At 35.1% G+C, this 13,660-nt stretch overlaps 1 protein-coding gene across 2 annotated transcripts in view; it reads right to left on the bottom strand.

The window, feature by feature from the left end:
- Positions 1-13,660, bottom strand: part of RNF128 (ring finger protein 128) — a 98,978-nt gene that overhangs the window by 5,900 nt on the left and 79,418 nt on the right. For both annotated transcript variants that reach the window (XM_029930118.1, XM_029930117.1), the window contains exons 3-6: positions 8,526-8,597; positions 5,443-5,525; positions 4,224-4,320; positions 2,998-3,166 (exon numbers count right to left, since the gene is read on the bottom strand). In XM_029930118.1, coding sequence (XP_029785978.1) covers positions 2,998-3,166; positions 4,224-4,320; positions 5,443-5,525; positions 8,526-8,597 — 421 coding nt within the window. The remainder of the gene's footprint in view (positions 1-2,997; positions 3,167-4,223; positions 4,321-5,442; positions 5,526-8,525; positions 8,598-13,660) is intronic.

Genomic DNA, 13,660 nt, shown 5'->3' with positions numbered 1-13,660 from the left:
CTATTAATGGACACTTAGGTTGCTTTCATATCATGACTATTGTAAATAATGCTGCAGTAAATATAAGGGTGCACATCGTTTAAAATTACTGGTTTTAGTTTCTTTGGGTAAACATCCAGCAGTGGAATTATTGGGTATACCTGAAAGTTTCTGAGAGTAGATTTTAAATATTCTCACCACACACACAAAAATTTGTAATTATGTGAGGTGGATTTGCTAGCTAACCTTACGGTGGTAATTGTTTTGCAATATATAGGTATATCAAATCATGCTCTACACCTTAAACTTAACACAATGTTACGTGTCAAATGTATCTCAATAAATCTGGGGGAAAAAAGAGTAAAAGGGAAATGCAGTGTGGGATCCTGGGACAGAAATAGGACATTAGTGGGTCAACTGGTGAAATCTGAATAAGGTGTGTCATTTAGTTAATCACATTTTATCAGTTAATTTCCTGGTGTTAATAATTGTATATGGTAATAGAAGGTATTAAAATTTAGAGAAGTTGGGCGAAGGGTATATGGGTATTATTTGTACTATTTCTGAAACTTTTAGTCAGCTTGAGATTGTACTGAAATCAAAATTAAAAACTGAAAAACAAAACCTGTGGTTGGGCCCCACCCTTCATGGATTCTGATTTAACCATTCTGGGGTAGGGTCCAGGCATCAATAATGTTTAAAGTTTCTCTGAGTGATTTTTTAAGAAAAAATCTATGGATTTTCTCAAGTTTATTTATTTTGAGAAAGAGAGAGGGAAAATACAAAAATGGGGCAGGGCAGAGAGAGAGACAGAATCCCAAGCAGGCTCCACACTGCCAGTGCAGAGCCTGATGTGGGTTTCAAACCCACAGACAGTGAGATTATGACCTGAGCCATAGTCAAGAACCAGATGCTCAACCCACTGAGCCATCCAGGCAACCTCTGAGTGATGTTAATGTGCAGCTAAGGTTAAGAACTAGGGCTCTTATTTAGTGGTTCTCAAAGTGTGGTCCCTGGACCAGCAGCCTCAGAATCATCTAGAATCTTATCAGAGACAAAAATTCTCAGGCCCTATTCCAAACCTACTGAGACAGGAACTGGTGGTGGCCCATCTGTTTTAACAAGCCCTCCAGGTGGCTTGATGCATACTTAAATTTTAAAATCAGTGCTCTAACAGAACTTAGTGCCCTGATGGGACAAATGGACATGAACTAATCAACTATATGTTTGCAAAGTTATTTAAATCAACTATCATCACTTAATCAGTGGCTAATAGACAAGATACCCAAACTAGTAATAAATAATCATAGATAAAAAATATATTATATGTGGTCATTCATTCAATATTTGAATATCTACTGTGTGGTAGGCAGTTCTAGGTGCTGGGTATACGATAGTGACTAATAAGACACTCTCTCTATCCAAACGTTTAAAAGTTTTACTACAATTCAGTACAATAAAAGCAATGCTAGGAATTCTGTGGAAGTAGACAGTAGGGCCACTCACTCAGGTGAGCCAAGGGATGCTTTTCAAAGGAGTATAAGTTTTAAAGGAGGAACAGGAATTAGACTGGGCTTCCACAATTTTTTGAGGGGAAGAAGAGTGAAAGGAATAGGCAGAGAGAAAACAGTGGCTCAAACTATGACTGTGGAATTAAGGTTGGAAATTAGGAGATGGATTACAGAAAAGGGATATTGAATCAATAAGAAAGAGGAGAGGAAAGAATCCAGGGTCTCCCTAGTTTCTGGTTTGAGGCATCTGAGTGGGTGTTACTACCATTTATCTAGATAAAGAATATAGGGGAAGGAATGTAGGTCATCATTTCATTTGCTCATCAAATTTTCTGCAAAAACCATTCTGCTACCACCTTGCGTCACAAGAAGAACAGAGTACACAGAGAAGTATACTGGAACTTTTTAACAAGCCTAACAATAAACTGAATTATCCTGTACACTCTCCCTTATCATAACTGAATTCTATTATCGCACAGTTATGGAAACAAAAAAATCACCTGGGGCAAATGGACAGTGATTCTCTATTAGAGGTAGAATAATCCACAGATTATTAAGGTTCTTATGACTACTCTGTACTCCAGGAAATGTCTGAAGATTAGATTACAAGAAATACAAAGTGTGCATTTTGCATGATAGTACTCCTCGTGACATCTTCAGGAATGATGTCTATCGCACTGATAAGCCTACCAAGGATAAAGGTTTAAGTCACAGGATGCTGAAACTTTCATTAGTCATCTTAACATTTTGTTTTCTTCTACTTTTATGCCATGATTAGGTTATTTCAAAATGAGGATTGAGAGCCATCAAACCAACAAAAACCATGAAAAAGGAAGAGTTAAAGAAAGGGAAAATAATTTGTATGAAGGTCTTCTCTTTCTAAGGAAAAAAGTAACAAAATTCCCTAAAATTTTTCCACTGGTAGGACATTACCAAGTAACAATACTGATTCCCATGCATTTTGAAAATAATATATTCAATTTTAGTTTCCATGGTTTGTTCATTTCATGGTAAATAATCAACAGGTGGCAGCACATATTCTTACACACAGTTTCTGGTCTGTGCACAAGATGGGTTCCTGTGAAGTTGTGTATAAATCAAGCTTTTGTAAACTTAATTTTATCATTTCAGGACCCCTTTACCTTAGTTTCTGATTGCTCTATAATAAGCAATGGCTTCTAATGTTTGAAGTTTCTCCTTGGCCTCTGTAAGTTAACAGCCAATACTTGAATGCATCAGAAAGAAGATATCCAAGACAAAAATGTTTTTCTTCTGTGAATAATCCCTACTCGTGACACATATCATCTGTTTCAGAGACATCTGAATATGTGCATATTGAGTTAAAGTAGGGATGTGTCCTGTACTGCATCACTATTACTAGAAGAAACCTGGAATGTATTTAATGAATGAAAGGAACAAACACTAAAAAGCAGGAACACTCTGCCAGGAGTATGGTCCACAATGTATCATTTGTGGGGCCCTCCTTGCCCCTCAGCATGGTGCTTACTTGCTGACTGCACATGTTCTTCCAAAGGTGGCTCATCTGCTCCCTGAACAGAAGCATATCCAGACGATGCAGTCTCACTGCGATTATCCTCTTCATGAGGAGAGGCACTATTTGATATTTCATTGGATACAGGGACTTGTAAAGACACTGATCCATCTTCAACATCCACCTTTGGAAAGCATTAGAACAAATTAAAAGACGCTTCAGAGTACATACTTTTCCCTGAGATATCATTACAAAGTTTCTTCATAAGTGACTTCTTAGAGCAATGCTTCTTAACCTTTCAAGCCTATTTCCTTTTATTTTATTTAATAGTTTATTGTCAAATTGGTTTCCATATAACACCCAGTGCTTCTCCCCACAAGTGCCAAAGCCTATTCCCTTTTGATGATCACAAAAATCTCTTGCTGGGCCCAGACAGAGCAGTTGGAGTAACTGGGTCTAAAATGGGGTGAAAGAAGTTATAGGCAGATTGCCTTCACATCTGAAGTTCATATGGGTGATCCCAGCACTTCATAATATAATAGCTGGTACAAGGAAGGTACTCCAACCAAACAAACAAACAAACAAAAAACAAGAAAACTTCTACCCTCAGTCAAGTTCACCTCCAGCAGTTTCAAAAGGCATTGCTGGCAAAATTCAAATAAAGTCTGGTGTTTAGTTAATAGTAATGGCTCAGTGTCAGTTTCTCACTTTTGACAAATGTACCACAGTAATGCAAAATGTTAACAATAGTGAAAACTGGTGAGGGGTATCTGGGAACTCTCTGTATTGCCTTTGCAACTTTTCTGTAAATCTAAAATTATTCATAAATAAAACATTTAACAACAACATCAACAACAATAACCTCTCATGCTGTCCCCTAGTGGAATTTAGAATTGATGTCATCTATGTATCTCCTGAAGTCAAGAAACATAGATGCGCATTTAACTACAAGTTTGGTGGCTGTACAATAATAGAAGCAAAAATTCAACATGTATCAGAAGCTAGTTGGTAGTTTATATGGTCATCACTTAAAATTCTGAACAAATAATAAGAGGGAAGAAGGAAAATGAAGGTGGTCCAAGATGGCACATCACTGTCACTATGATGTAAACAGGTCCAATTTTTGGTATAAATCACAAGTCTAACATATTACATAGCTAAAAATTAAACATGTTATTTTCCTGGAGGCCCAGGTACATAAACAATAAGTTCCTTCATATAAATAGTTCAGCAGTGTTTACCTCAATTCCCAAAGCTTTGAGTATGTCACATTTGCACATGGGGCAAGTCCTATGTTCTAACAGCCAAGGGTCAACACACGTCTTATGGAAAATATGGCTAGTGGAAGAAAAAACACAAAATTTGGTTATCAGTTGTGAAATAGCAACAATACTTGGCCTAATATACTAACAGGTTACCCTATATTTTTATTTGTTTTTTTTTAACAAATAGCTTTTTCTTTAAAAAATTTTTTTCTGTTTTTTTTATTTTTTTTTGAGAGACAGAGAGAGACAGCATGAACAGGGGAGGATCAGAGAGAGAGGGAGACACAGAATCCGAAACAGGCTCCAGGCTCTGAGCTAGCTGTCAGCACAGAGCCCGACGCAAGGCTCGAACGCACGAACTGTGAGATCATGACCTGAGCTGAAGCTGGACGCTCAACCAACTGAGCCACCCAGGCGCCCCTAGCTTTTTCTTTTAAACACACTATTACAGCAATAAAAACTATAAAGGAGCTACAGAAACAAAATTCAGAAATTTTATAATAAAGTACTTAAAATATAAAGCCTCATTACCTTAGTTTCCAAAAAAAAAAAAGAAAAGAAACCCCACTATTTTCAATACGTATTACTTCAAAACTGGCTAAGACATTACCTGACCTAAGACTTTGTTCGGTATTTCAGATCTCTATTGTCTTGTCATTCTTTAACTATAAAAATGTTACAGTCATTCAATAATATAGTATAGTACAAAGTACAAGCTAATGCTGATAATTTAGGCCATGTGATAAGTTCTAAGAACATCACCATTTAATAGCTAAAAGAAGAGTGTTAGTAACAGCTTCCAGGAGAGGGCTAATGAAAAACTAAAGAATGAAGACTTCCAAACAGGTGTCCATTCAGATGAATAATTTTCCCTCAGTAGGACCATTAAAATGATTTTAACTTAAATAATCCAGTAACACACATACACACACACTCACACACTATAGTTATGGTGCTGGCTAGGTTCTTAGTTTTATATGGAACTAGTTTCTAAATTATACCAGATTGTGGAAACTTCATATAATTAGCCTTATACCAAAATCGATGATATTAAAATATAAAGCATTCACCTATATTTAAAAGAAAATAAACACTTTCTTTACATCAATTTAGAAACATTCAAAATTTTCCTCCCTTATAATTATTTCAATAAACCAGATATTCTTACTGATAATATTAAAAAAATCAAACTTACTTGCAGGTTAAGATGCGCACCAAATCATTTGGTTTATATAGTTCAATACACACAGCACAACTATCTCCATCAGGGCCAATTTCCTATGAGCAAATAGTTATTGTTATTCTGATGGATAAGAAAAAATACATTAAACTACAGAGTAAGATCAGAATATACATGTACTTAAATTGCATAGATTCCTTCCATAAGAGATTTAAAATGATTTAGTCTTAATTGGAATCTAAAAAAGGTCAAATTTATAGAAACAGTAGAAAACTGGTTGCCAGGGGCTGGAGGATGGGAGAAATAGGGAGTAGATGGTAAAAGTGTACAAACTTTCAGAAATAATATGAATAAGGTCTGAGGATCTGTTGTAAAACATTGTGACTACCATTGATAACACTCTTATACAATTGAAATTTAAAAATAATTTAGACGTAAAAAAGGTAAGAAAACAGTCAACCAAAAGAGAAACTGTACATAGAGGAACGGGTAGCCTTGATTTGAACAAATGAATGGTATTAATTGGTGTTAGGATTCAAATGCCATTTGTACAAGTTCTAAGGCTATGTTTTCCCATTTCAGAAAAATTAAGGTATAATTCACAAGCAACTAAATTCACGGTTCTTAGTACACAGTTTTGCAAGTGTGGACAAATATGCAGTCACTTAATCCTCACCACAATCAAGATATATGATACTTCTATTACCCCAACAAATTCCTCTATACCTCTTTGTAATTAACTCCTACTTTCACCCCCACTGTCTGGCAACCACACGGATCTGTTTTTAGTTCCTATACTTTTTGCTTTTCTTGAATGCCATATAAATAGAATCATGTATTATACTGCCTTTGAGTTTTGCTTCTTTCACTCAACATAATACATTTAAGACTCATTCATGTATGTTATTCTATCAAAAGGGTCCTCCCCCCACACCCTTTTTTATTGCTAAATAGTATTCCACAATATGGATGTGCCACAGTTTGTTTATCCATTTACCATTTGAAGGACATTTGGGTTCTTTCCAGTTTCTGGTAATTATGAGTAAAGCTTCCATGAACAATTACAGAACATATAAGTTTTTATTCGAACATATTTTTTTTCCTCTAGCTTAACTATCTAGCAGTGAGATTGCTGGGTTCTTCAGAAGGGTTATTTTAAACTTCATAAAAAACTGCCAAATTGTTTTCCAGGCTGGCTATACACTGCATTCTTATTAGCAAATCTGTAAGCGTTCAATTGTTCCATAACTGGCCAGCTCTTGGTTATTGTCAGGTGTACCAGTTTTAGCAATTTTAATGAATGTGCTGTGGTATCTCATTGTGGTTTTAACTTGTATTTCCCTAATGACTAATGATATTGAGCATATTTTCATGTGCTTTTTTGCCATCCATATATTTTCTCTGGTAAATGTCTGTTTTGTCCATTTTCATTATGGTGTTTGGTTTCTTACTACTGACCTTTGAGGGTTCTTTGTATGTTCTAGGTATAGTCCCTTATCAGACATGTACTTTGCAAATATTTTGTCCCAGTCTATGGCTTGTATGTTCATTCTTGTAGCAATGTCAAAGAACAAAAAATGTTTCTTAATTTGACAAAGTCAAATTTCTTTCTTTTCTTCAAAGGACTTGTTTTTGCTGTCTTATTTAAGTGATCTGTGCCTAACCCAAGTCTTGATATTTTTCTCCAAGTTTTCTTCTAAGAATTTCATGGTTCTAGGTTTTATATTTGGGTCTGTGATCCATTTTGACTTGAATTTTATAGACAATATAAAGTTTGCATTAAGGTCCATGGTTTTTACATAAAGATACCTAATCATTGCATATGGAGAGCCAACAATTGACTACACTTTTCTCATTTAAGTGCCTTTGTACCTTTGTTGAAAATCAACAGACAATATACATGTGGGTCTGTTCCTAGACTCTCTTCTGTTCTCCTGATCTAAAGGTCTATCCTCTCTCCAATACCACACTATATTGACTATTGTATCTTTAATATAATTCTGCAAATTAGGGAAATGTGAGTCATCCAAATTTGTTCTTCATTATAAAGACTGTTTGGGTTATTCTAGTTCCTTTTGTATTTCCATATAAACTTAGCATCAACTTGTCAATAAATACAAATGATTCCACTAGGATTTTGGTTGGAAGTGCACTGAATCTATAGATTAGTTTGGGGGAATTTGACATCTTAACAACAATGAGTCTTTTGATCCATGAATATGGCATATCTCTCCATTTGTTTTGGTCTCCTTTGATTTCTTTCATTGGTGTTTTGCAGTTTTCAGCATATAGATTGTGAATATATTTTGCAAGATTTATACCTAATTATTTAATAGTCTCAGTGCTATTATAAATGGTAATTTTTATTTCAAAAACTCTATATCTATTTTTATAGCTATTTTTGATACATGTTTTACACACCAATGGCAGTTTTAACTGTCCTAAATTTAAAACTGTTCAAGTAAAGCTGTACTGAGGAATTGTATTAGTTTCCTGTTTTTGCTGTAAAAAACCTATCATAACTTAGTGGTTTAAAATAATACAAATTTATTCTTTTATTGTTCTGGAAATTAGAAGTCTAAGAGTCAATGTTTTGGGCAGTGCTATGTATGTTCTGGAGGCTTCGGGGAAAGAATCCATTTCCTCACCTTTTCTAGCTTCTAGAAGGCTGTCTGCATTTGTTGGCTCATGGCCCCTCTCTGGTACCACTATAACCTTCTTGCTTCCACGGTCACATATTCTATTGTACTGCAGTCCAATATCCCTTTTCCTTCCTCTTATAACAACACTCTGATTATATTCAGGAGCTACTTGGATAATCCAGGATAATCTCCCCATCTCAAGATCCTTAACGCAATTTCATCTGCAAAGTCCTTTCTGCCATATTAAGTAATATTTACAGGTTCCAAGGATTAAAACCTAGATATCTATGGAGGCCACTGAACATTATTCAGCTTACTTCCAGTATCAGACAGATTAAAAAGTCAGTAAGATTTATAAATTCCAACGAAAAGCATACTTTGGAAGAACATTTAGTTTTAACAATAATTTGGTAGCATTGCTGTAAAACAAACAGGATTTAAAAATCACAAATGCACCTTGTCTCCTTGTTTCAGTGTACGCAGTTGAAGCCTTCCAATAGCCTTTTTAGCATCTGCCTTTAATTGTCTCTGCAATATAAACAGTGGTATTAGAAAAAATATTTTAAAAGAAATATGATGAAAAAGGGAGAGAGGATTAATACATATTTATCAGGTACAAGTTAATTATAAATGAATTTTTAATGATGATTTAATTAACCATAATAAAAGTCCCATTTATCTGTTATCAATCAGAATTTTCAAGTTGCTGAAATTTTCCCCTTATGTTTCCCTACATTCTTAAATAGCATCTTTGGGTCACAGTGCCAAAACTACTATTGCAAATGGATTCAGATGTATGAATTTCCAAAGCACTTTTCCTATTTTCAATCTTAGAGCATCTTAAAATTCATCTTTTCCCATTTTTTGAATTATATCTTATTTGGTAGGAAGTACACAGCATTTGGATTCAAATGGACCTAGATTCAAAATATGACTTTGTCACTTACTAAATGAATAATCCTGGACTGGTAATTAAATCTTTGAGCTTGTTTAAGCACCTATAACATGAAGATAATACCAATCCATACAGTGTTATTTCATTTTAGGGGGAAAATTACTGTTTGTAACCACTACTGCTTTATAAGGAAGGTGGAGTCTGAGAGTGGTGAGCCTTTCGTGTGTTACTGAACATATATGTACATGAGTCTAGATATGAGAAAGCAAGCCCAATACTCATTTAGGAAATAAGGTCTAAAATATGCATAATTGGATCAGAAATGAAGTTGGGGTATTAAAGATGGTGGTGTAGGAAGATCCTGAATTCACCTCCACCTACAGACACAACAAATTAGTTGTATAAAATATGGAATAATTTCCTCTGAGAAAGAGCTGAAAACTGGATAAATGGAGCCTCCACAAAAAAGGATAACAGAGTAACATCAAATTGGGTGAGAGAGGCAGAGACATAGTCTAACTAAAAACAGACAAAACACACCCCAGATACAGTTATCCACAATTGAGAGGAATCTCAAAAATATGGAACTTTTCCCTAAGAAGCAAGAGGTCTATGCTTCACATCAGGTATCCCAGCCCCTAGATCTTGCATAGGCAAGACAAGTCCCCCAAATGCCTGGGTTTGAAAACCAACAGGGATTAGCTTCAGGAAAACTACTAAAATAGGGAACAGAGAATCATCTCACAAAGGGTTCAATGCACAGACTCACCACCCATCCCAGTGTAAAATTACCAGCTTTAAGTGTGTGCCAGAGAGCCAGAAACTTGTTGGGACTCTGAGGACGGAGGCACTGGCAAGTGCTACTTTTCAAACTTGCTGATGCTGGTACTGGGACTGACATTTTAGAACTCTTCCTCTAGCCTGTTTGTGATAGAGGGTATACCCCATTGAGAGCCTTGCCCACTCCCATGTCAGAGCTGTGGCCCCACCAAAGCAAGCAGTAATGCACAGCTCACACAGGGGTTGTCCCTTAAGAGCCTGGTTCAGGTGGTCAGGGGAATAGTTCTGCTGCTGCTGAGTTCTATGAGACATCTACACAAGGTCACTCCTTCAAGGTTGGGAAAGGTAGTTGATCTGCCTAATACAGAGAAATAAATACAGAACATCAGGCAAAATGATACAAATATGTTCCAAATAAAAGAACAAGGTCCAAGAACCCCAGAGAATTTCAAATAAGATAAATGCAAAGAGATATACATGAAAACAAAACAAAAACAAAATCAAAAACCACTATAGTTAAAATGGTAAAAGTTAAAGAAAAATTTTAAAAGAGGCAAGAGAAAAACCAACTTGCTACCTACAGGGGAAGCCCCATAAGTCTATGAGCAGATTTTTCACCAGAAACTTTGCAGGCCAGAAGGGAGTGGTAAAATACATTTAACTGCTGAAAGAAAAAAAAATTCCAAACAAGAATTCTCTACCCAGCAAGGTTATCACTCAGAATTGGGGAGGAGATTATAAGAGTGTCCCAGATAAGGAAAAACTGAACAAGTTTGTCAACCATTAAATCAGCCTTATAAGAAATGTTATAAAGGGATTACTTTAAGCTGAAAACAAATGGCAATAATAAATAACAAGAAAATTTAAAAAAGTAAAAATCTCTCTAGAAAAGGTAAATATATGGGAAAGATAATACAAAGCAAGTATAAGATTAATAGAAAATACTAAATTTAAGACTATAGTAATTATTTAAGGGTTGCATAAAACAAAAATATTTCAAATGTGACACCAAAGACATAAAATGTGGGCGAGACTAAAAATGTGAAGTTTTGGAGTGTGTTCAAATTTAAGTTCCTATCAACTTAAAACCTATCATTATATACATATTATGTTGTATATAAACATCATGGTAATCACAAAGCAAAACCTTTAGTAAATACACAAAATAAGACAGAAACCTCAAGGCGCCTGGGTGGCTCAGTCAGTTAACTGACTCTTGATTTTGGCTCAGGTAATGATTTCATGGTTTGTGAGATCAAGCCCTGTGTCCTGCTCTATGCTGACATCATGGAGCCTATTTGGGATTCTCTCTCTCTCGTTCTCTCTGCCCCTCCCTGAATTGTTCTCTCCCCTTCTCAAAATAAATAACTAAATAAATTTTTTTAAAAAGAAAGAAATTTAAATATAACACTAAAGAATGCCCTTAAACCACAGGGAAGAGAAAGAGAAGAAGAACATAAGAGAAGAAACTATAAAATAGCCAGAAAATAAGCAACAAAATGTAAATAAGTCCATATCTATTAATAATTACTTTATTTCTTTTAACATTCATTTTTGAGACAGAGTACAAGTGGGGGAGGGGCAGAGAGAGAGAAAGAGACACAGAATCGTGCTGTCAGCATAGCGCCCAATGTGGGGCTCGAACCCACGAGTGGTGAGATCATGACCTGAGCTGAAGTCGGATACTTAACTGACTGAGCCACTCAGGCACCCCTATCAATAATTACTTTAAATGTAAAATGGACTAGATTCTACAATCAAAAGGTACATAGTGGGTGAATGGATTAAAAAAAGACCCAACTTTATGCTACCTACAAGAGACTCATGTCCAAAGACACACAGAGACTGAAGGTGAAGGGACAGAAAACGATATTGCATGCAAATGGAAATGAAAATAAAGATGGTATAACTATACTCATACCAGACAAAACAGACTTTCAACAAAGATTGTAATAAAAGACAAAGAAGGGCATTACATAATGATAAAGGGAGCAATCCAGCTAGAAGATATAACATTTATACATACACACACACACCCATCACAGGAGCACCAGCATATATAAAGCAAGTATTAACTGACCTAAAAGGAGAAATTGACAGCAATACAATAGTAAGGGGCTTTAACACTCCATTTACATCATTGTATAGATCATCCAGATAGAAATTCAACATAGTAACATCAGTCTTAACACATCAGACCATATGCGCTTAATAAACATATACAGAACATTCCATCCCAAAGCAGAATGTAAATTCTTTTCAAGGACACATGAAACATTATCCAGGATCAATTACATGTTATGTCATAAAATAAGTCTAAAATTCCAGATTGAAATCATATTAAGCATCTTTTCCAACGATGATGGTATAAAACCAGAAATCAATTAAAAGTGGAAAAAGTGCAAAAATGCATAAATGAAACATGCTACTAAACAACCAATGAGTTGCTTAAAAAAATCAAAGAAAAAAATACCTAGAGACAAATGAAAACAGAAATACAACATACCAAAATCTATGTGATGCAAAAAAAAAAAAAAGCAGTTCTAGGAGGTAAATTGGTAAATTCATAGTAATATAGGCCTACATCAAGACATAAGAAAATTTTAAATAAACAGTATAACTTTACACCTTAAGAGAACTAGGAAAAAAAGGAACAAAGACTAAAATTAGTAGAAGGAAGGAAATAATAAATATCACAGTGAAAATAAGTGAAACAATAAAAAGAAAGTAGAAAAGATCAATAAAACTAAGAGTTGCTTCTCTGAAAGGGTAAACAAAACTGATAAAAGTTTCACTACACTAACCAAGAAAAAATAGATACAGCTCATGTAAAGGAAGTCAGAAATGAAAGGGAATTCATTACTGATACTACATAAATACAAAGGAATATAAGAAACTACTACAATTATATGCCAACACATTGGAAATCCTAGAAGAAATGGATAAATTCCAAGTAACACACAACCTTCCAAGTCTGATTAGGAAGAAAATAGAGAACCTGAACAGATCAATTTCTAGTAAAGAGATTAAATCAGTAATCAAAAATCTCCCAACAAACAAAAGCCCAGGAACAGACAGGCAAAGAATGTTTAATACTTATGCTTCTCAAACTCTTCCAAAAATTGAAGAGGAAGGAATGCTTCTAAACTCATTTTATGAGACCAGCATTACCCTGATAACAAAACCAGAAAAGGGCACCACATAGAAAGAAAATTACAAGCCAGTATCTTTGATGACCATTGATGCAAATATCCTCAACAAAACCTCAGCAAAGTGAATTTAACAATACATTAAAAAGATCACTTAGCATGATCAAGTAGGACTTATTTCGAAGATATAAGAATGGATCAATGTCTGTAAATCAATCAACACGATACGCTAGATTCATAAAATGAAGGATAAAAATGATGATCACCTCAGTAGATACAGAAAAAGCAATGACAAAATTCAACATACATTTCTGATAAAAACTCTCAACAAAGTGGGTACAGAAGGAATATGCCTCAACATAATAAAGGCTATTTGTGACAAACTCACTGCTAACATCATACTCAATGGTGAAAAAACTGAAAGCTTTTTCTCCATGATCAGGAACAAGGATGCTCACTATTGCCACTTTTATTCAATGTAGTATTGGATGTCCTACCCACAGCAAAAAGGTAAGAAAAAGGAATAAAATGCATCCAAATAGGAAAGGAGGGAAACTACAGAAGATATGATATATGTAAAACCCTGCAGTTTCTCCCAAAAAACTATTATTTTTTTAAGTAGTTTATTGTCAAGTTGGTTTCCATACAACACCCAGTGCTCTTCCCCACAAGTGCCCTCCACCATGACCATCACCCCCTTCCCCTTTCCTCCTCCCCCTTTAGCCCTGTTTTTTTTTTTTTTTCAGTATTCAAGAGTCTCTCATGAT

This window comes from Suricata suricatta, chromosome X (genome assembly GCF_006229205.1).
Source record: "Suricata suricatta isolate VVHF042 chromosome X, meerkat_22Aug2017_6uvM2_HiC, whole genome shotgun sequence".
NCBI lineage: Eukaryota > Metazoa > Chordata > Mammalia > Carnivora > Herpestidae > Suricata > Suricata suricatta.
The sequence above is the reverse complement of the archived record's forward strand: the minus strand, read 5'-3'. Positions and strand labels throughout refer to the sequence as shown.